This window comes from Procambarus clarkii, chromosome 68 (genome assembly GCF_040958095.1).
Source record: "Procambarus clarkii isolate CNS0578487 chromosome 68, FALCON_Pclarkii_2.0, whole genome shotgun sequence".
Taxonomy (NCBI): domain Eukaryota; kingdom Metazoa; phylum Arthropoda; class Malacostraca; order Decapoda; family Cambaridae; genus Procambarus; species Procambarus clarkii.
The window spans coordinates 8,825,061-8,845,396 of NC_091217.1; the positions used below are offsets into that span (position 1 = coordinate 8,825,061).

A 20,336-nucleotide genomic window follows, 5' to 3' on the forward strand; every position below is an offset into this window, starting at 1 on the left:
GTCGTATATACCTTGCTTCACATGAGAGGATCTTTGACAAAAAAAATTAAGTCTGTGCTCTAGCTCTTTTGGCCAGTTGACGTTCTATAATAATCCTGAGGTCAGTTCAGACAAACTAAGTATGTTCCGTTATCTAGGGATATGTTCTACGGTGCTGCTGCGCCACACAGCATTGTCCCTTCCGGATTGAAATTGTGGCCCTAAGCCAAAGGTCCACAATTTTTATCCTTTGGTTGAAAAACATCGAAGTTTTTCATCCTTTGCATATATTTTTTCTTACTTTCTTACTTCCTCCTAGTCCTACTCTTTCTCTTCCTCCTGCTCCTTCAATCCCTCCTTTCTCTATTTCTTCCTTCCCTTTTCCTTTCCCCCTCCTAGCTTCTCCCACCCTTCTTGAGGTTATCTTGAGATGATTTCGGGGCTTTTTAGTGTCCCCGCGGCCCGGTCCTTGACCAGGCCTCCACCCCCAGGAAGCAGCCCGTGACAGCTGACTAACATCCAGGTACCTATTTTACTGCTAGGTAACAGGGGCATAGGGTGAAAGAAACTCTGCCCAATGTTTCTCGCCGGCGCCTGGGATCGAACCCAGGACCATAAACTAAGCTCATACGCCCTCCCACCTCCCCAGAGATGGGTAGTTCTCCCTTTCCTCTGAGGAGCGACGAGGAAAGGTAGGAGAATGGGAGGGAATGGAAGAGTAGCTGGGAAAGGGATATGGAAGAGGTGAAGGGAAGGAAGAGGAGGGTAATTAACTGAAGGATATATTATATTTTAGTTTGAAGTACTGAACCAGGATAACCTCAGAAGGAAACAAGAGGCACTACACTACAGGCCAGTCTTCCTTACATGCACTTCCTGATAGTGAACAAGAGTACAAGAAAGAGGCAGGCTAGAAGAACATCTTGAGAGAAGAACATCTTGAGAGAAGAGAACATCTTGAGAGAAGAACATCTTGAGAGAAGAGAACATCTCGAGAGAAGGGTCTTCATAACACCAGCTTGCGTCCTGGGTCAGCAGAGCCTGCTTTACAGACTTGACTCGACGGCTGAGCAGACAAGACAGAGAGTCGAGCGAAGTTGTACATATATGGACTACCAGAAAGTCTTCGACACAGTACCCTACAGGAGGCTACAGTGAATGATACGGAAAATCGACCGGAGTAACAGGAGTGCTCCAGTCTATAACAGGAATATCTCTGCAACAGAAAGCTACTGTTACAGGCGGATTTTTATTTTAACAAATAAAAATCAGGTGTTCAAATAGCTACAGAAGCCTTAAAAAAAGCCTTAGAAACACACACACACACACACACACAAACACACACACACACACACACACACACACACACACACACACACACACACACACACACACACACACACATATATATATATATATATATATATATATATATATATATATATATATATACATACATACGTATAATCGACTGCACCTATATACCAGTCGATTAAGGGTTGAGAGGCGGGACCCAAGAGCCATAACTCACCCCCCATAATTACAAATAGGTAAACACACAACAGAACTGCTAAAGAAACATTAAAATAAAACTAATAAAAAAATATAAGAAGACTGAAATGACGAACATTTAAAATTTACATTGAATTGAATATAATTCAGAACAAAAAAGATTTACATATACAAAAATATGTATATCGATGAATGGATCACAATATTAGTGGAAATATCATGTATAAATGATGAATAAATGCTGACGTATACAGTAATTTTTAATTGGGTTGTTATTATTACTATTTAATAATTTTGCGTTTATAATTATAACAATAAAAATTTGACAGCATTATTTGCATAAATTACCGTTTAAAGATACAATATGTAACGAAGAGCCGGTCGGCCGAGCGGACAGCACGCTGGACTTGTGATCCTGTGGTCCTGGGTTCGATCCCAGGCGCCGGCGAGAAGCAATGGGCAGAGTTTCTTTCACCCTATGCCCCTGTTACCTAGCAGTAAAATAGGTACCTGGGTGTTAGCCAGCTGTCACGGGCTGCTTCCTGGGGGTGGAGGCCTGGTCGAGGACCGGGCCGCGGGGACACTAAAAAGCCCCGAAATCATCTCAAGATAACCTCATCTCAAGGAAGAGGAATTGTGTATATTTGTATAACAAAATACACACCTTCGTTCCATGGAGAGGTCTTTTCATGGATTTTCTCGTTCCGTGGATTTAGCTTTTTCCTAAGATATGTGGAACATTAATATATTTTAATGTCCTCCTGTTCTTAGTAAAGCTATGTTGTGGTTCCCGCCTCGTTACACACACACACACACACACACACACACACACACACACACACACACACACACACACACACACACACACACACACACACACACACAAAATGGAATGCACTTGGGGAACAGGTTGTGGAAGCAAATACTATTCATACTTTTAAAACTAGGTATGATAGGGAAATGGGACAGGAGTCATTGCTGTAAACAACCGATAGCTGGAAAGGCGGGATCCAAGAGTCAATGCTCGATCCTGCAAGCACAAATAGTTGAGTACAAGCACAAATAGTTGAGTACACACACACACACACAATACTAGGCAGTGATGTGGTGGAGGCTGACTCCATACACAGTTTCAAATGTAGATATGACAGAGCCCAGTAGGCTCAGGAATCTGTACACCAGTTGATTGACAGTTGAGAGGCGGGACCAAACAGCCAGAGCTCAACCCCCGCAAACACAACTAGGTGAGTACACACACACACACACACACTACCAGGGGCTACCAGGGGCTACCAGGGGCTACCAGGGGCTACCAGGGGCTACCAGGGGCTACCAGGGGCTACCTACCAGCTCTTTTGGTAGCCTGGTGGATAGCGCGCACGACTCGTAATTCTGTGGCGCGGGTTCGATTCCCGCACCAGGCAGAGACAAATGGGCAAAGTTTCTTTCACCCTGAATGCCCCTGTTACCTAGCAGTAAATAGGTACCTGGGAGTAAGTCAGCTGTCACGGGCTGCTTCCTGGTGTGTGTGTGTGTGTGTGTGTGGTGTGAAAAAAATAGTAGTTAGTAAACAGTTGATTGACAGTTGAGAGGCGGGTCGAAAGAGCAAAGCTCAATCACCGCAAACACAACTAGGTGAATACAACTAGGTGAATACACACACACACGCATGCACGCACGCACACTCTAAGACCCTGTTAACCACCTCACAAATCTTCACACCTACGAAACAGCTTCATCCATCAGCAGAACGCTCACCAAGAACGGGACATGATTACAAATAAACTAAATAGATGGAATTACAAATAAAACATGTGAACTTGGAGAATAGTCACTAGAAGAAAACCCCAGACATTACATGATTACAAATAAACTAAATAGATGGAATTACAAATAAAACATGTGAACTTGGAGAATAGTCACTAGAAGAAAACCCCAGACATAATAGCACCCATTGATCCAGAGGGAAGATGTAAGACCTGGTGGACAACTAGAAGCCGGAATCAGGCAATAATTTCCTCACCCTACCCTTCACCGCTCTCTACGAATAAGCGGGGTGTTAGATGAATCGTAGAGTGAGGTGCACCCATATATATTAATCCAGGCGATGCTGCCAATCACCACCAACAAGGGAGACGTCTCCCGTCACGCAGGGTGCAGTCGCACCTCCACAGATCTCCAGTATCAGCTCTTGATACTGGTAATGGCTCAAAAGGGCCACCACTTACAGGCTATTCATGCCCGTGCCACCTTTTGGGTGGCTTAATCTTCATCAATCTGCCAATCACCGTACCACTTACGGGCTATTCATGCCCGTGCCACCTCTTGGGTGGCTTAATCTTCATCAATCAATCAATCGATGCTGCCAATCACCAGGAAGTAGTTAAGTCTCGTAAATACAGAGATCTTGAGCACCGCTACAATTTTGTCCCCATTGCCTCAGAGACACTCGGAGCCTGGCATAAAAGTGTTGATATTATATATATATATATATATATATATATATATATATATATATATATATATATATATATATATATATATATATATATATATATATATATATAAAATCGTCAATTAAGAACAAAATAGGCACTAAATCTTCCATGTTGTCGATTCGCTGCCACATGCGCCATATTTATCAATGTTTGCTATATACAGATTCTCTCCATTTATCCTGTTGTCTTCTGATGCAATAAATTACCGCTCTGCTATTGATAACCAATTTTCAATTGCGATTTATTCACGGCTTGTCCTGCCTGCCTGCCTGGAGGCTTGTGGGGGGGGGAGGGGTGGAGTTGTATTTACTCTTTGAACCTGTAGGATCGAGCTTTCAGCTCTTGGGCCCCGCCTTGTTAATGTACTGTACTCCTGACTTATTTTTCCTCTATCACATCTGCTGCTTCTCTCTCTCTCTCTCACACACACACACACACAAGGGGCGTCGGTGGCTGAGTGGACAGCACGCTGGATACGCAGTCCTGTGGACCGGGGTTCGATTTCCGGCACCGGTGGGAAACTATTGGCAGAGTTTCTTACATCCTGATGCCCCCTGTTACCTAGCAGTAAATAGGTACCTGGGAGTTAGTCAGCTGTTACGGGCTGCTTCCTGGTGTGTGTGTGTGTGTGTAATCACCTATTTGTACTCACCTATTTGTGCTTGCGGGGGTTGAGCTTTGGCTCTTTGGTCCCGCCTCTCAACCGTCAGTCAACAGGAGATGTGTGTGTGTGTGTGTGTGTGTGTGTGTGTGTGTGTGTGTGTGTGTGTGTGTGTGTGTGTGTGTGTGTGTGTGCGCGCGCGCGTGCGAGCGCGTGCGCGCGACCGTACAGGACTGGAAATATTGCTCTATAAAAGATTTTAATTAATTTGGCTTGATAGTAATAACGATAATGATCAAATCGTAAATTGCATTTCTGTTAGTTCTATTAACAGCTATTGTCAGCAACACTGCTATTAATAGGCCCTGCTATTACTACCACTATTGCTATTAATAGGCCCTGCTATTACTACCACTATTGCCATTAATAGGCCCTGCTATCACTACCACTATTGCTATTAATAGGCCCTGCTATTACTACCACTATTGCCATTAATAGGCCCTGCTATTACTACCACTATTGCTATTAATAGTCCCTGCTATTACTACCACTATTGCTATTAATAGTCCCTGCTATTACTACCACTATTGCCATTAATAGTCCCTGCTATTACTACCACTATTGCCATTAATAGTCCCTGCTATTACTACCACTATTGCTATTAATAGGCCCTGCTATTACTACCACTATTGCTATTAATAGGCCCTGCTATTACTACCACTATTGCTATTAATAGGCCCTGCTATTACTACCACTATTGCCATTAATAGGCCCTGCTATTACTACCACTATTGTCATTAATAGGCCCTGCTATTACTACCACTATTGCCATTAATAGGCCCTGCTATTACTACCACTATTGCCATTAATAGTCCCTGCTATTACTACCACTATTGCCATTAATAGTCCCTGCTATTACTACCACTATTGCCATTAATAGTCCCTGCTATTACTACCACTATTGCCATTAATAGTCCCTGCTATTACTACCACTATTGCCATTAATAGTCCCTGCTATTACTACCACTATTGCTATTAATAGGCCCTGCTATTACTACCACTATTGCTATTAATAGGCCCTGCTATTACTACCACTATTGCTATTAATAGGCCCTGCTATTACTACCACTATTGCTATTAATAGAACAACTACTATTACTCCTAAAATGGAAGTTTATGAATTTAATTGTTGTTATCCTGGCTTAGTGACACCTCACGCTCAAGCGAGAGGTGCAGCTTGCGCTCCAGCGCCCACAAACCAGCCCCATTCCCTTGATTTAACACTCCGTAAAAAAACTGACCTTTTAGCCTAGCCAGAAACGTACGGACTCACTTAACCTATTGAGTCCGATGCACAGAAAACGAGAATATTTGTGATTCATTAATTTTTTTAAATAGGTTGCATATATGACGTAAAAAAAATAAAACCTGACCTATTGGGAGGACGAGTTGTACCAATGCTGTCGCTCAAGCGGAAGCTAGAGCGCTCAGGTACTCCGGGCGCTTAATGATCTAATTACAGGTATTTCATTTCCAGCAGGGAACCCCCTTAATAGCTCAATATTCTCAACCTTATCGACTTTCCATCTCTAATTGGCGCTAAATCTTCCTCGTCAGTGCTCTCTACAGCGGCCGCAGGAGTAGAGCGACCACACGAGGATCCGGGATGATCTACGAAGCAATCATTACCCCCTCGCTGTGATTTGTTGTTGTTGTTATAGATTCAGCTACTCGGAACAAGTTCCAAGCAGCACGGGCTATGGTGAGCCCGTAACTTACCTGGCACAGGAGCGGTGCTGAATGAGTGATTCGCCTCGCTCTGAAGCGACCTCTGTTGATAAGTGTTCAGGGAGTGGGTGAGGTGATGAATGCTTATAGGCAGCTGGCTTAGTGAACGTTCAGCCACCTGGCTTATGAACGCCCAGGCTTCGTGAACGAACCCGCAGACAGCTGGTTTCACGAACCCACAGACAGCTGGCTTCACGAACTCACAGACAGCTGGTTTCACGAACCCACAAACAGCTGGCTTCGCTAACCCACAGACAGCTGGCTTCGCGAACTCACAGACAGCTGGCTTCACGAACCCACAGACAGCTCGCTTCACGAACCCACAGACAGCTGGTTTCACGAACCCACAGACAGCTGGTTTCACGAACCCACAGACAGCTGGCGTGTTATACAGTAGCTGGTGAAAGTAAGGGAGATGGCACAGGGCCAGCTGTGCCAGCCAGCTGAGGTGGCCAGCTGGTGACTGACAGCGATCAAAGGGGGAAGTGAAGGGGGGGGGGGGATAATAACGCAGATACACAATAACGACAGACAGATGATAACGAGTGTTTAGTGACGGCTGACAGGAGGATGCATAACGATTTTTTTTATAATATATAATAAAAATAGTGAGAGATATATTAAAGATAGCGAGAGACGCGGATATAATAAAGATAGCGAGAGACGCGGATATAATATAGTGAGAGACGCGGATATAATAAAGATAGTGAGAGACGCGGATATCATAAAGATATTGAGAGACGCAGATATAATAAAGATAGTGAGAGACACGGATATCATAAAGATATTGAGAGACGCAGATATAATAAAGATAGTGAGAGACGCGGATATAACAGAGATAGTGAGAGACGCGGATATCATAAAGATAGCGAGAGACGCGGATATAACAGATTGAGACACGCGGATATATTGAAGAGAACCATCATGGCTAGGCCGGTCGACCAGCGCCTCCCACCACCACACCCACAGGGCCACCACACCTCCTCCAACACTGCAACCAGAGGCACCCCGTCACCAACACTGCTCCAGCCTGCCCTTGGCACCACCACCACCACACACCAGCAGCAGCCAGCCGGCCCCACCGCGTGGTCCCGCGCCGGCAGTGACTTGAATTCACCTACCAGCCACCACCAGCCCGCCACTACCTGCAGCTGGAGACAGAAGCAGCAGCAGCAGCAGCGGGCCGCCGCTCGGAGGAACACACACAGCCGCTTCTGCAGCAGCAGAGGGGTGCCCAGCGGTGGCTACAGCAAGGCTGGCGGCACAGCATGGTGGCACAGCAACACAGCGACTGGATCAGTGAGCACCCTCGTGATGGCTTCCTTCCTCACAGTGACCATCTGCTCGGGTAAGGCTGACACTGTTCCTAAAGGGGGTATAAGGGGGATAGAGAAAGGGGGGCTAGACAATGTGGGGAGAGTAAGGGGGGTGTGTGAGGGGGGGATAGGGGGAAGAGCAGTCACCCCTCACATATAGGAGGGTATAATAGGCTATAAATGACGTAAAATTATTCAGAAACGAGGAAATGTCAGAACAGGTTTGGTTTAGGCTTGGGGGTGACGGTCTTGTGACGGCAATTGGGTCGTTAGGCGACAATAACAGCCTATACTGGCCAACCAGTAGGTATACTTGAGTCTTGAACTAAACTCTTACTGTATATTATAACAAAAATAAAATTAAGGAACGCCTCTTTAGCTAAATAAACGATATATTGGTATAGATTTAGCCTCGGTTTTAAGGTCAATCAGCGAGAATACTTTGGATCCAAACATTGCCTAAAAGCAAAGTATACTCTTAGAGTATACACATACTCCCCCTCATACATACATACATACACATACATACCCCTCTCACCTCTGTGGGAATACATCCCTGTATGTCTGGGGCACTTCCAATTTGCCAATTTTAAGTAGGCCATTATACTCTCCGTGGACCTGGCCGACCCACCAACTATGTTATTATATCCACAAACCCATTAATTCTCAGCAACTTAAACATTTGGTAAACAAAGCTTCTATTTTCAATATTTATGTTTTATTCGTCTCGACCAAAAAAGCTACGATAAGACTGCTTGTCGGCGCTTTTGCGAAGTGATATTTATCGAGGATTTCATCAACGTTCAAGTGGCGGCCGAATATTTAAGTTTACCCTCATGGTTGGTAAGGATTTCTTTTGTTTATTTTACTTGGGTAGTAATGTGGCTGCTCTCTCTCTCTCTCTCTCTCTCTCTCTCTCTCTTTCTCTCTCTCTCTCTCTCTCTCTCTCTCTCTCTCTCTCTCTCTCTCTCTCTCTCTCTCTCTCTCTCTCTAGCTGTGTAAATCTCTCGATAATTGACTCTTGCCTCATAAACCGGCGGTGGAAAGGACAGTCTGCTCCTGTCGGCACAAGAACTCATAGAAAACGAGAAAATGAAAACAAGTTGAAAGATCTTGCTTTTCTCTTTCTGCCGTATTTGGCCAGTGGTGTAGCCCCCTCTCACTTCCAGTGGTGTAGCCCCCTCTCACTTCCAGTCGTGTAGCCCCCTCTTACTTCCAGTGGTGTAGCCCCCTCTCACTTCCAGTGGTGTAGCCCCTCTCACTTCCAGTGGTGTAGCCCCCTCTCACTTCCAGTGGTGTAGCCCCCTCTCACTTCCAGTGGTGTAGCCCCTCTCACCCCCAGTGGTGTAGCCCCTCTCTACTGTCAACTACAGGAGCTACACTCTATAAAACAGTGAATTAGGAATTATTTAATGTACCGTAGCTGTAGTCGGGAGTATGACGCCCCTATTCTGGTACTCCCCCCCCCCCTGGGTGTCGAAGTTGTCAATCAACGCCAGGTGTAAACACCCTCCCCCCCCCATCACATCTGTGTAGCTCAACACCTTAAGAGGTAAACTCTAGTCTATGTAGTTTACGCTCACGTTAAGGGGGTAGGAAAATAGCCTAAGCTACTCTATCCCTTTGAGATGTATTTTTGTCTTGTCTCAATAAACACACTTGAACTTGAACTTGAACTTGAAGGCTGTTATATCCGTCTTGTCCTCTTGTAGCCTCTTGACTTACGGGGGCGACATCCCCTCATTAGCCTCTATACAGGCGATATTATAGTATTGATATTAATAATGATGAGAAAATTTGTTGGAGCCGTGGCGTGGGATCGAACCTATGCGTTGAGTGTTACGTTAGTGTGATTCCTCTCTGTCTTATAATAATAATAATACAATTATATCCCTTTCCTTCAAACTGCTTTCTGATTGGTCAGTGACAATCTTGGCCCCCCCCTCTCCACCCCACAACTAACCCTGATCTGAATTAATTGACCCAATCTCCTTTAACAATCCTCTATTGCTCTGGCTGATTTAAACTTAATTAATTTAACCTAATTTACCTTAATAGCGCCCAAATTGCTACCAAAATGCGTGGGACTTCGGTTAATGACGGTCACATTTCTTTGACCCCGAGTTCGATTCCTTGCGATACTGTCGCTAGCTTAAGCCCCGCCCATTTTTAAGCCCCACCCACTTCTTGCCGCAGACCAATAAAAAAAAAACAAGCCCCGCCCACTCCCTCACAGTTGCCAGATTGAAGCATAAATAAACTATTCTATGAACACAAACACACTTATGGGATCTATCTTGAGGTTATCTTGAGATGATTTCGGGGCTTTTAGTGTCTCCGCGGCCCGGTCCTCGACCAGGCCTCCACCCCCAGGAAGCAGCCCGTGACAGCTGACTAACACCCGAGTACCTATTTTACTGCTAGGTAACAGGGGCATAGGGTGAAAGAAACTCTGCCCAATGTTTCTCGCCGGCGCCTGGGATCGAACCCAGGACCACAGGATCACAAGTCCAGCGTGCTGTCCGCTCGGCCGAACGGATGAAAGAAAAGTTTTAGCGACACATAAAATATATATCGGGGGGAGAAGCTGTTACCCATGCAGCAGGTACCGCCCCTCTCCACGGCGCCGAAAGGCCCGGGTTCGATTCCCGGCGCCGGCGAGAAACGATGGGCAGAGTTTCTTTCACCCTATGTCCCCTGTTACCTAGCAGTAAATAGGTACCTGGGAGTTAGTCAGCTGTCTCGGGCTGCTTCCTGGGGGGTGGAGGCCTGGTAGAGGACCAGGCCGCGGGGACACTAAAGCCCCGAAATCAACTCAAGATAAGGATTAATGATGTAATCCAGGGATTTTTACCTGGATTAATTCAGGGTTTATTAATCCAGATCCTCGTGTAGGCTCCAAAGATTAGTTTCAAGTATATACAAAATTACTTACAGATTTCTAGAAACTTAATTCTTAAACCATCATAACCTAATTAATTTAACCAATTAAGGAATCCGAGGTTATTAATTTAATTATAGAGTTCAAAATCCATTAATAACCATTGACAAGTAGAATTCGCTATTAACAAGTCAACCTGAGTAGAATCAAAGGCGATTTATTATCCAATCCCCTCATCTACTTGGGTTGATCGATCGAGTGACATTCTATTTATTGCAGGGTCGGAACTCGATTCCCAATGGTCCAAGCGTTTGGGCACCATTCCTTCTCTCCGGCCTATCCCAGTTCCTTTTCCTTATATCCCAGCATATTAATCCTCATATCCTAGCATCTTAATCCTCATATCCCAGCATCTTAATCCTCATATCCCAGCATCCTAATCCTCATATCCCAGCATCTTAATCCTCATATCCCAGCATCTTATCGTCCTCATATCTCAGCATCTTATCGTCCTCATATTCCAGCATCTTAATTCTCATATCCCAGCATCTTAATCCTCATATCCCAGCATCTAAATCCTCATATCCCAGCATCTTATCGTCCTCATATCTCAGCGTAGCGCTTTCTCTCCCTAATTATCTTCCTAATCAGTCCTTCCTAATCAGGCTATGAAGCTCTGTAAAACACCTGAAGAGCCTAACGGCACAATCGCTAATTCAAAATCGGGGAATCCAATCTGGGTGTACGAACGCAGGGGGTACAATGCATGCGGTGAATTCAGAGTCAATATTAAGCGGATGTAGAATACAAAATGTCGCATTATTAATGCCATTAAATCCAAGATCAAAATTTAGCTTGAAGTAGATTCAATGTCGATAGATTTAGACGCTAAATTTTCCCTTTATTATTCGAAGTGTTGGATGCTGGGGAGAGAGAGAGAGAGAGAGAGAGAGAGAGAGAGAGAGAGAGAGAGAGAGAGAGAGAGAGAGAGAGAGAGAGAGAGAGAGAGAGAGAGAGAGAGAAAAAGAGCCACACACAAATTAGAATCAAGAAGACCACTCTCCCACCCACCCCAAACCTCTCGTGCACTTAAATGCACTCAACCACATTGTCATGCCCTTGAGATGAGCAGCGTGAGTATATCATATACTTGGCAGATATACCGAGGTGTATAGCAAGATATACAGAAGCATACATGGCCACATTCATACATGGGGTTGGTTATCTTGAGAGTTATCTTGAGATGATTTCGGGGCTTTAGTGTCCCCGCGGCCCGGTCCTCGACCAGGCCTCCACCCCCAGGAAGCAGCCCGTGACAGCTGACTAACCCCCAGGTACCTATTTTACTGCTAGGTAACAGGGGCATAGGGTGAAAGAAACTCTGCCCATTGTTTCTCGCCGGCGCCTGGGATCGAACCCAGGACCACAGGATCACAAGTCCAGCGTGCTGTCCGCTCGGCCGACCGGATCCCGTAATGGGGGGGGCCCCCCATTACCTTTCATACAGGACAAGTCACCTTTGGATTTCTTGTTCCTCTCTTGAGAAACAGCTGTTACTTGTAAATCCTTGAGAGGCGGGACCCAAGAGTCGTAGCTCAACCCCTCCACAAGTATAGCTAAGTATAACTAGGTGAGTAGAGCTAGATAATACTACTAGATAAAACAATCAGGATAATACCTTTACAAACATCTTCTCCTTTTCGGATATAGATTTTCGAACACCACCTCTTCTTTGATGTCTCACGCTTCTCGCAGTTCCAATTTTTTTTCAATCATTTTTAGCTATTGATTTATTGATTTTGATTTTGGGGGAAAAAATCAGTTTTCGTTGCTTGAGACAGACAGACGAAGTTATTTTTTTTTAGGGAGGGGGGGTTAGGGTCGGGGGGGGGGAGGGGGGTTGATATGTTTCCTTGATGTCCGGAAGTCGGCGAGGAATTGATGACGTCACGGTTTGTTCGGTGACGTCACGCTTTGTTCGGTGACGTCACGCTTTGTGAGGGGGCGGGGCTTGGAGGGTGTGAGGGGGCGGGGCTTGGAGAGTCTGAGGGGGCGGGGCTTGGAGGCTGTGAGGGGGGGCGGGGCTTGGAGGCTGTGAGGGGGGGCGGGGCTTGGTTAATGCGAGGGGAAGTAAGAGAGGGGAAAACAAACACACAAACGCAACAGCATATATACAATAAACAAACACAACAACACCCCATATATACAGTAAACAACTAAGCAAACAAACACAGCAGCTGGGTCATGCATGAACTCTCAGGTCCTCATGAGTAATAACTCCAATAACCCCAAGAGTTCCCCTCAAGGAGCATCTGCATCCAATTATAGCGGATCAGATCCTATCTAGCATCCTATTAAATCGCATTCCTTTTTGAATTATAGGGAAACATATATCGCATTGGATAAGACCGCTTCTCGTTTACAGAAAATGGGATTTTTGTATTTCAGGGATAGGGAAGGGAGAGGGAGAGAGGGAGAGAGAGGGAGGGAGAGAGAGAGAGAGAGAGAGAGAGAGAGAGAGAGAGAGAGAGAGAGAGAGAGAGAGAGAGAGAGAGAGAGAGAGAGAGAGAGAGAGAGAAATATGAGAATAAGAGACTGCTCTAACACACGCTACACGAAATTCTTGGAAATGTGTGGAACAAGAGATGCAAAGCAAAAGGCTCTCTCCCTCCTCTGCATCAGGTCGTGGTGATTTACGGAGCTGCACACGTTAAGACTGGTCTCACATAGGTTGGCTACAGAACCTGGAAGGCTCCTTTACCTAAGTCGTGACGTCTATAAAACGATTGGGCAGTTTGGTACATGCTGGTGAAGATATTCTGCGCCTCAGGCATTACATATTAAGTCTTTGGCCTTCAGTGCTGTATATGGCTCTTATCGTTCATGATTTCTTCTCGTAACATGGCATTTGGCTGGGTTGAAGTTCATATGCCATTTTTTGTAGGCGATTTCTGGAGTGCCTTGAGTCCTGTGTTTGAAATCACAAATCTCCTTTTCTTATTATGCTTCTGTTTAGTTTTGCATCGTCGGCAAACACTGATTTGAGGGAGCAAAATTTCCGTGCCAGGTCGTCGACATATACTAGGAACAGGATGGGCTCTAGTAACGACCCTTGAGGTCGTTACCTTCACTACTCTGATGTCGCCACTCTCACTATTACCCCTTGTTTCCTCTCTGAGGGGTACTCCAGCCTGATACACTAAAGTGCTTCTCTAGCTAGAGTCTATTGTGTAGGACTGTATTAAATCCTCTTTGATGATGAAGAGACGTGTCTTCAATCGCTATATAACTCATTCTCTCTCTCCTTTGATGTTCTCAACTTATTGTAAACTCAAAATATAATTTTCCTTCGCTAAATCAATGTCGATGTTATGATGAAAACTTTCGCCAAGTTTACTACTGTAGTCTACTTCACATCAGCAGTCTACAAGGATACTTGTTTGTAAAACAGGTCTGTGATTTGTGGCTCCTGTTTACACTTCTCTCCTGTTTACTGGCACTGTCTGCAAGCACTCCAGTGCCACCACTGCCTTCCTTTAACCTTCTTTGACATTCTTTGTGGTTCCCATTCATGACGTGTTGCATTTCACACAACTTCGTATTTCATTTCATGTTTATGCTTCTCTCTGCCTCCAGGCACTGCCTCTGTAGCCATGGGGCTGATGCTACTCTTGGTTCCTTATCTCCCAGATGTGCGTGTGTGTTTGTGCGTGCAATATACAGGGTTTTTGGTTTCTTGTCAGGTGTCGTGTTATGGTAAGATTGTGTGGGATTGAGAGCCTTCAGGACATGATGTGTCCGGCCGGACCTGTGCTGGAGAAGCTAGAGAGAGAGAGAGGGAGAGAGAGAGAGAGAGAGAGAGAGAGAGAGAGAGAGAGAGAGGGAGAGAGAGAGAGAGAGAGAGAGAGAGAGAGAGAGAGAGAGAGAGAGAGAGAGAGAGAGAGAGAGAGAGAGAGAGAGAGAGAGAGAGAGAGAGCAGTTGGAGATAGGTTAAGAAGATAAGGAATAGGAGGAATGTACTAAGGGAAAGAGAACGGAGAAAGGGAGGGGAGGAGGAGGGAGGGAAAGGAGATACTTAAACATACCTTCATGAAATCTACGCCAAGATTCGAGGGAGAGGAAGTTTGTGCAATATATACAAGCTTCCGAGCGCTAAAACCAACGCGAGACTCACTCACATGTATGCAGCGGCAGCATGGAGCCCACACACAACAGTAGAACGAAGGGACACTGAGGGGAAATGTGGGAAACGTGTTACAGCAACAGCTTCAGCTTAAGAAACCGTGAATCAGATTCATCTGAAGAGTCACCTGTGAGGCTGACTTTAGGGATGCTGAAGCTGACTCAGTACGGGGTCTCGTGGTACAGCTGGCTTCGTCCTCGACTCACAGTCGGGGTATACAGGGTTCGATCCCAGGCCGGGATCGTGTGTGTGTGTGTGTGTGTGTGTGTGTGTGTGTGTGTACTCACCTAATAGTGCTTGCGGGGGTTGAGCTCTGGCTCTCTGATCCCGCTTCTCAACCGTCAATCAACAGGTGTACAGGTTCCTGAGCCTATTGGGCTCTATCATATCTACATTTGAAACTGTGTATGGAGTCAGCCTCCACCACATTACCTGCCTAATGCATTCCATTTGTCAACCACTCTGACCCTGAAAAAGTTCTTTCTAATATCTCTGTGGTTCATTTGGGCACTCAGTTTCCACCTGTGTCCCCTTGTGCGTGTGCCCCTTGTGTTAAATAGCCTGTCTTTACCTGTGTGTGTGTGTGTGTGTGTGTGCGTGTGTGTGTGTGTGCGTGTGCGTGCGTGTGTGTGTGTGCGTGCGTGCATGAATGACATATATGTAGTAGATATGACAGAGGAAAAACAGGCCATGAGTCGGAACGTTAGACAACCGACGGTTAGAATGGCTGAATCCAAGAGCTAAGAGTTCGATCCTGCAGGCACAAACCGCACATTAAAAAAACACAAAAAACACCCACGAAAAACAGATATCAAAACAAAACACATACACAAGCGTCGAGGGGGTGAGAGGCAGAGGGGAGAGGGGGGAAGAACCCCCTACACTCCCCTCCCACTCCCACACTGAGAGGGGAGAGAGAGAGAGAGGGGGGGGGGGGCTCGCCCCATCCCCCACCGGGAGACTGCAAATGAAAAAAATTAAAGAGGTCGCAGAAAAGTGAGCGTGAGTGAGTTAATATTCGCCGCGTTCCTGCCTTTTATGTAATTGAATACGGTGTTGAGGGAGGGAGGGAGGGGGGTAGAGGGAGAGGGAGGGAGAGAGGGGGGTAGAGGGAGAGGGAGGGAAGGAGGGAGGGAGGGGAAAGAGAGAGAAAGGGGGAGACAGTCAGACAGACAGACAGACAGACAGACAGACAGACAGACAGACAGACAGACAGACAGACAGACAGACAGAGAGGGTGGAAAGCAAAATCACAGAAAGATACAATGACAAGTGACAGACAGAGATATAGAGACTGACACAGAAACAGAAAGAGAGACAGACAGAGACAGAAAAAAGGAAGATACAATGACAAGTGACGGACAGAGAGATAGAGACTGACACAGAAACAGAGAGAGACAGAAAAAAGAAAGATACAATGGCAAGTGACGGACAGAGAGATAGAGACTGACACAGAAACAGAGAGAGACAGAAAAAAGAAAGATACAATGACAAGTGACGGACAGAGAGATAGAGACTGACACAGAAACAGAGAGACAGACAAGAGACAGTAAGAAACAGAAAACATACCACAAGGTAGTATGCTTGGACCTTTACTGTGGAGCGTAGATTTCAATGATCATCTACCCTTTATTCCCGAAGCTCTCTCCTACGCTGACGACCGCACTCTAACTTTTACATATAGGAAAGAAGAAATGCCGACTGCTACAAGGGTCATTGATCACAAACTTCCAACAATTTCTATCAGGGGGAAGGTTGATGGCAGGTCACATTTGCAGGTGAGAAAACACAGTTGATCAAACCCATCAAACACACGACGAAACTACAACGTTGCTACAACCTTCAAGCAACTTTTAACACCACCTATAACAAGTTGTAACAACGTTCTAATACGCCATCAAAACACATTCGAGCCTTCAACACCGACGAGATGTTGGAGGACTTAATGTTATGTACGAGGGCCAGTATTCCTCAAAGTTCTTCACCTGGCCCAACTTCATGGACAACCAGAAGTCGGCACCCTTAACACAAGGCGCTCAGTCATTAACCGACCACATGAAGGCTCTGGCTATGATAGCCGCATAGCATTAAACCCAATTTAATGCTAAATAATAAAAAAATGAGTCTTTAGGGGCAAGCTTCAAATGAGCTGATGCAAGATAACAGCTCCTGCTTGCAGTTTCACGAAGAAATTCAATGATATTCCTAAGGAAACCTCGCCTTAGTTTAAAGAAAAGAGAGAGACGGGGACAGACAGACAGACAGACAGACAGACAGACAGACACTTAGTGAACAAGACTCAGCCTTTTAACAAAACGAGAAACGGCGCCATAAGCAATAATGACTAAATGAAAAAAAACAGGTGAAAACAGGTTCTGTTGTCTGTTGTGGGAGAGAAACAGAAGGTAAGTGAGGGAGAGAGGTGAAGACACCAATAAACAGGTCCCAACCAATAAACAGGGACCCAACCAATAAACAGGGACCCAACCAATAAACAGAGCCCAACCAATAAACAGGGGCCCAACCAATAAACAGAGCCCAACCAATAAACAGGAGCCCAACCAATAAACAGTGCCCAACCAATAAACAGTGCCCAACCAATAAACAGGAGCCCAACCAATAAACAGGAGCCCAACCAATAAACAGTGCCCAACCAATAAACAGGAGCCCAACCAATAAACAGGAGCCCAACCAATAAACAGTGCCCAACCAATAAACAGGAGCCCAACCAATAAACAGGGACCCAACCAATAAACAGGGACCCAACCAATAAACAGGGCCCAACCAATAAACAGGACCCAACCAATAAACAGGGACCCAACCAATAAACAGGGACCCAACCAATAAACAGGGCCCAACCAATAAACAGTGCCCAACCAATAAACAGGGACCCAACCAATAAACAGGGCCCAACCAATAAACAGGGCCCAACCAATAAACATACACCAAATATATACACCGCAATAAATGAGGATTAAGACTCATCAATATTGTATCCAAAAATATATATATATATATATATAAGGCTTTCATCAAATGGCGGAGACCAAGAGCCGGAATCTGTCAGGATATAATTCAGGCTAAAACAAAGGGGGGAGCTTATAGCGGGTACTGGCAGTGGCGGAGCCCCTCTGCGGGATCTATAACATGAAAAAGACGACTTTAAATTTGAAGTCAGAAAAAATGAACCTTCGAGACGGCTCGAAACCAGTACAGAGCAGTGACTGTACAGATAAAACATTGCCCAAGCTACACTTAGCAGCTCGTATAGAAGGGAGAGAGAGAGAGAGAGAGAGAGAGAGAGAGAGAGAGAGAGAGAGAGAGAGAGAGAGAGAGAGAGAGAGAGAGAGAGAGAGAGAGAGAGAGGGAGAGAGAGAGAGAGAGAGAGAGAGAGAGAGAGAGAGAGAGAGAGAGAGAGAGAGAGAGAGAGAGAGAGAGAGAGAGAGAGAGAGAGAGAGAGAGAGAGAGAGAGAGAGAGAGGGAGAGAGAGAGAGAGAGAGAGAGAGAGAGAGAGAGAGAGAGAGAGAGAGAGAGAGAGAGAGAGAGAGAGAGAGAGAGAGAGAGAGAGAGAGAGAGAGTCTAAGATTCCCCGCTCGGAGTCACGAGTCTCTAAACCTGGGATATGACTTGTTAACTTGTTAATGAAAGCATCCTGCATGCGTCTTACTGAGTGAGGGGGGGAGAGAGAGGGAAGAGGGAGTGAGAGAGAGAAAACAACGAATGCGTAGTAGCAAACACTGAATAAAAAGGAAAGAAGAGTAACCAGGAACAGATGGCTAACTTCGAGAGAGGAAGAGAACCCAAGAGGCCTCGTTAGAAGGATATACACAGACCAGTGAAGAGCAGTGAGTTTATCTCCATTGCCCAAAAGCTTTATACACACACTCTGCTTCACCACAAGTGACTCGTATGCAAACTCGAAAACCCGGCTTGTGTATCGGGGAAAATTATTAAACTGTGTGAGAGAGTACCTATCAGGAAGAAGCCAGAGAGTCATAGTAAAGCGAGAACTATCAGAATGGAGAGCGGTAATGAGTAGGAGTGCCTCAAGGATCGGCACTAGGGGGCCATTCTGTTCTTAATTTATGATGTAATAGAGGATGTTTAATCCTCTATTACATCATAGAGGATAAGAGGATGACTTCCTCTATTAACGATGTAATAGAGGAAGTGACCTCTTTCATTACCCATGTTTGCTGACGCTGTTACAGTAAAGAGGCGAATACATTACATTACAGGACTGAAAAAAAAACATTACAAATTGACCTAAAGAGTCTTCAGAGATGATCTGAGAAATGGCTACTCGACTTAAACCCTGACGAATGCAAGGTTTATGAGAATAGGAATTTCAGCAAGAACTCAAATACAGTACAGGATGAAGAAAGAGCAACTTCCCACATCTTAAAGAGAGAGATACTTATTAGGAGTTAACATAACAGGATATCCATCACCCGAAGCACACATATCAGCAGGATAACGAGGGCAGCATACGCCACACTGGCAAATCTCCCGTTATCCTTCACCAACTTAGACAAGAGATCCCTTCCGAGCGCTGCATGCAACCTTCGTGAGACACATTATTGAGTATGCTGCCCCAGCATAGAACCCCCTCCCTAAAAAAACACAAAACAAATCAGAAAAGGTTGATCAGACCACACAGTAGAAGGTGAAGGGACGACGACGTTTCGGTCCGTCCTGGACCATTCTCAAGTCGATTAGAAAAGGTCCAAAAATACGCAACAAGGCTCGTTCCTGAGCTAAGGGACTGAGCTATGAGGAAAGACTAAGCAAACTAGAGCTCACTACACCCGAAGGAAATAAGGAATAAAGCAGACATGATAACGGCATACAAAGTGCAATGAAAGGGGGGGGGTGATGATTGGATTGACCAAGCAGATATAGAAACAAAGTTCAAATTTAAGAACAGTAGAACGAGAAGATATAACTTGGAAACAAAGATGAGTCACAAGGATGTCAGAAAGAAGACTTTGAGTCTAAGAGTCGTAATCAAGTGGACCGGATAGGACGAGGAAGATGTCCAAGGCAATTCGATACAAAGGAAGTAAGAAAGAGTCGCTGTATTGAACCAGTACTGGTCGAAAGGCGGGGCTTAGGAGCTTATGCCTGGGCCCTGGCCGGGTTAGGGGGGAGTAGAAGAACTCTAGAAACCCTCTTCAGGTATATCCAGGTATGCTCGATCCCTACAAGGCCAACTTGGTGAGAGAACACAGGTCCTCGCGGGCAGCACTCGGGAGCCGAAGTCCAAAGGACCCGGGTTCCATCCCCTGTCGAGGCAGAAACAAAGAGGCAGAGTTTCTTTCACCTGATGCCTCTGTTCACCTAACAGTAAATTAGGTACCTGGGAGTTCGAGCTTCTTCGGGCCGCAGCCTGTGGACGTGTGAGTGTGTGTGTGTGTGTGTGTGTGTGTGTGTGTGTGTGTGTGTGTGTGTGTGTGTGAGTGTGTGTGTGTGTGTGTGTGTGTGTGTGTGTGTGTGTGTGTGTGTGTGTGTGTGTGTGTGAGTGTGTGTGTGTGTGTGTGTGTGTGTGTGTGTGTGTGTGTGTGTGTGTGTGTGTGTG

At 45.6% G+C, this 20,336-nt stretch overlaps 1 protein-coding gene across 1 annotated transcript in view; it reads left to right on the forward strand.

Annotated features, from left to right (window-relative positions):
- Positions 1–6,883: 6,883 nt before the first annotated feature.
- Positions 6,884–20,336, forward strand: part of LOC123748871 (uncharacterized) — a 172,288-nt gene continuing 158,835 nt past the window's right edge. The window contains exon 1 of the mRNA XM_069310824.1: positions 6,884–7,726. Coding sequence (XP_069166925.1) covers positions 7,303–7,726 — 424 coding nt within the window. The 5' untranslated portion in view covers positions 6,884–7,302. The remainder of the gene's footprint in view (positions 7,727–20,336) is intronic.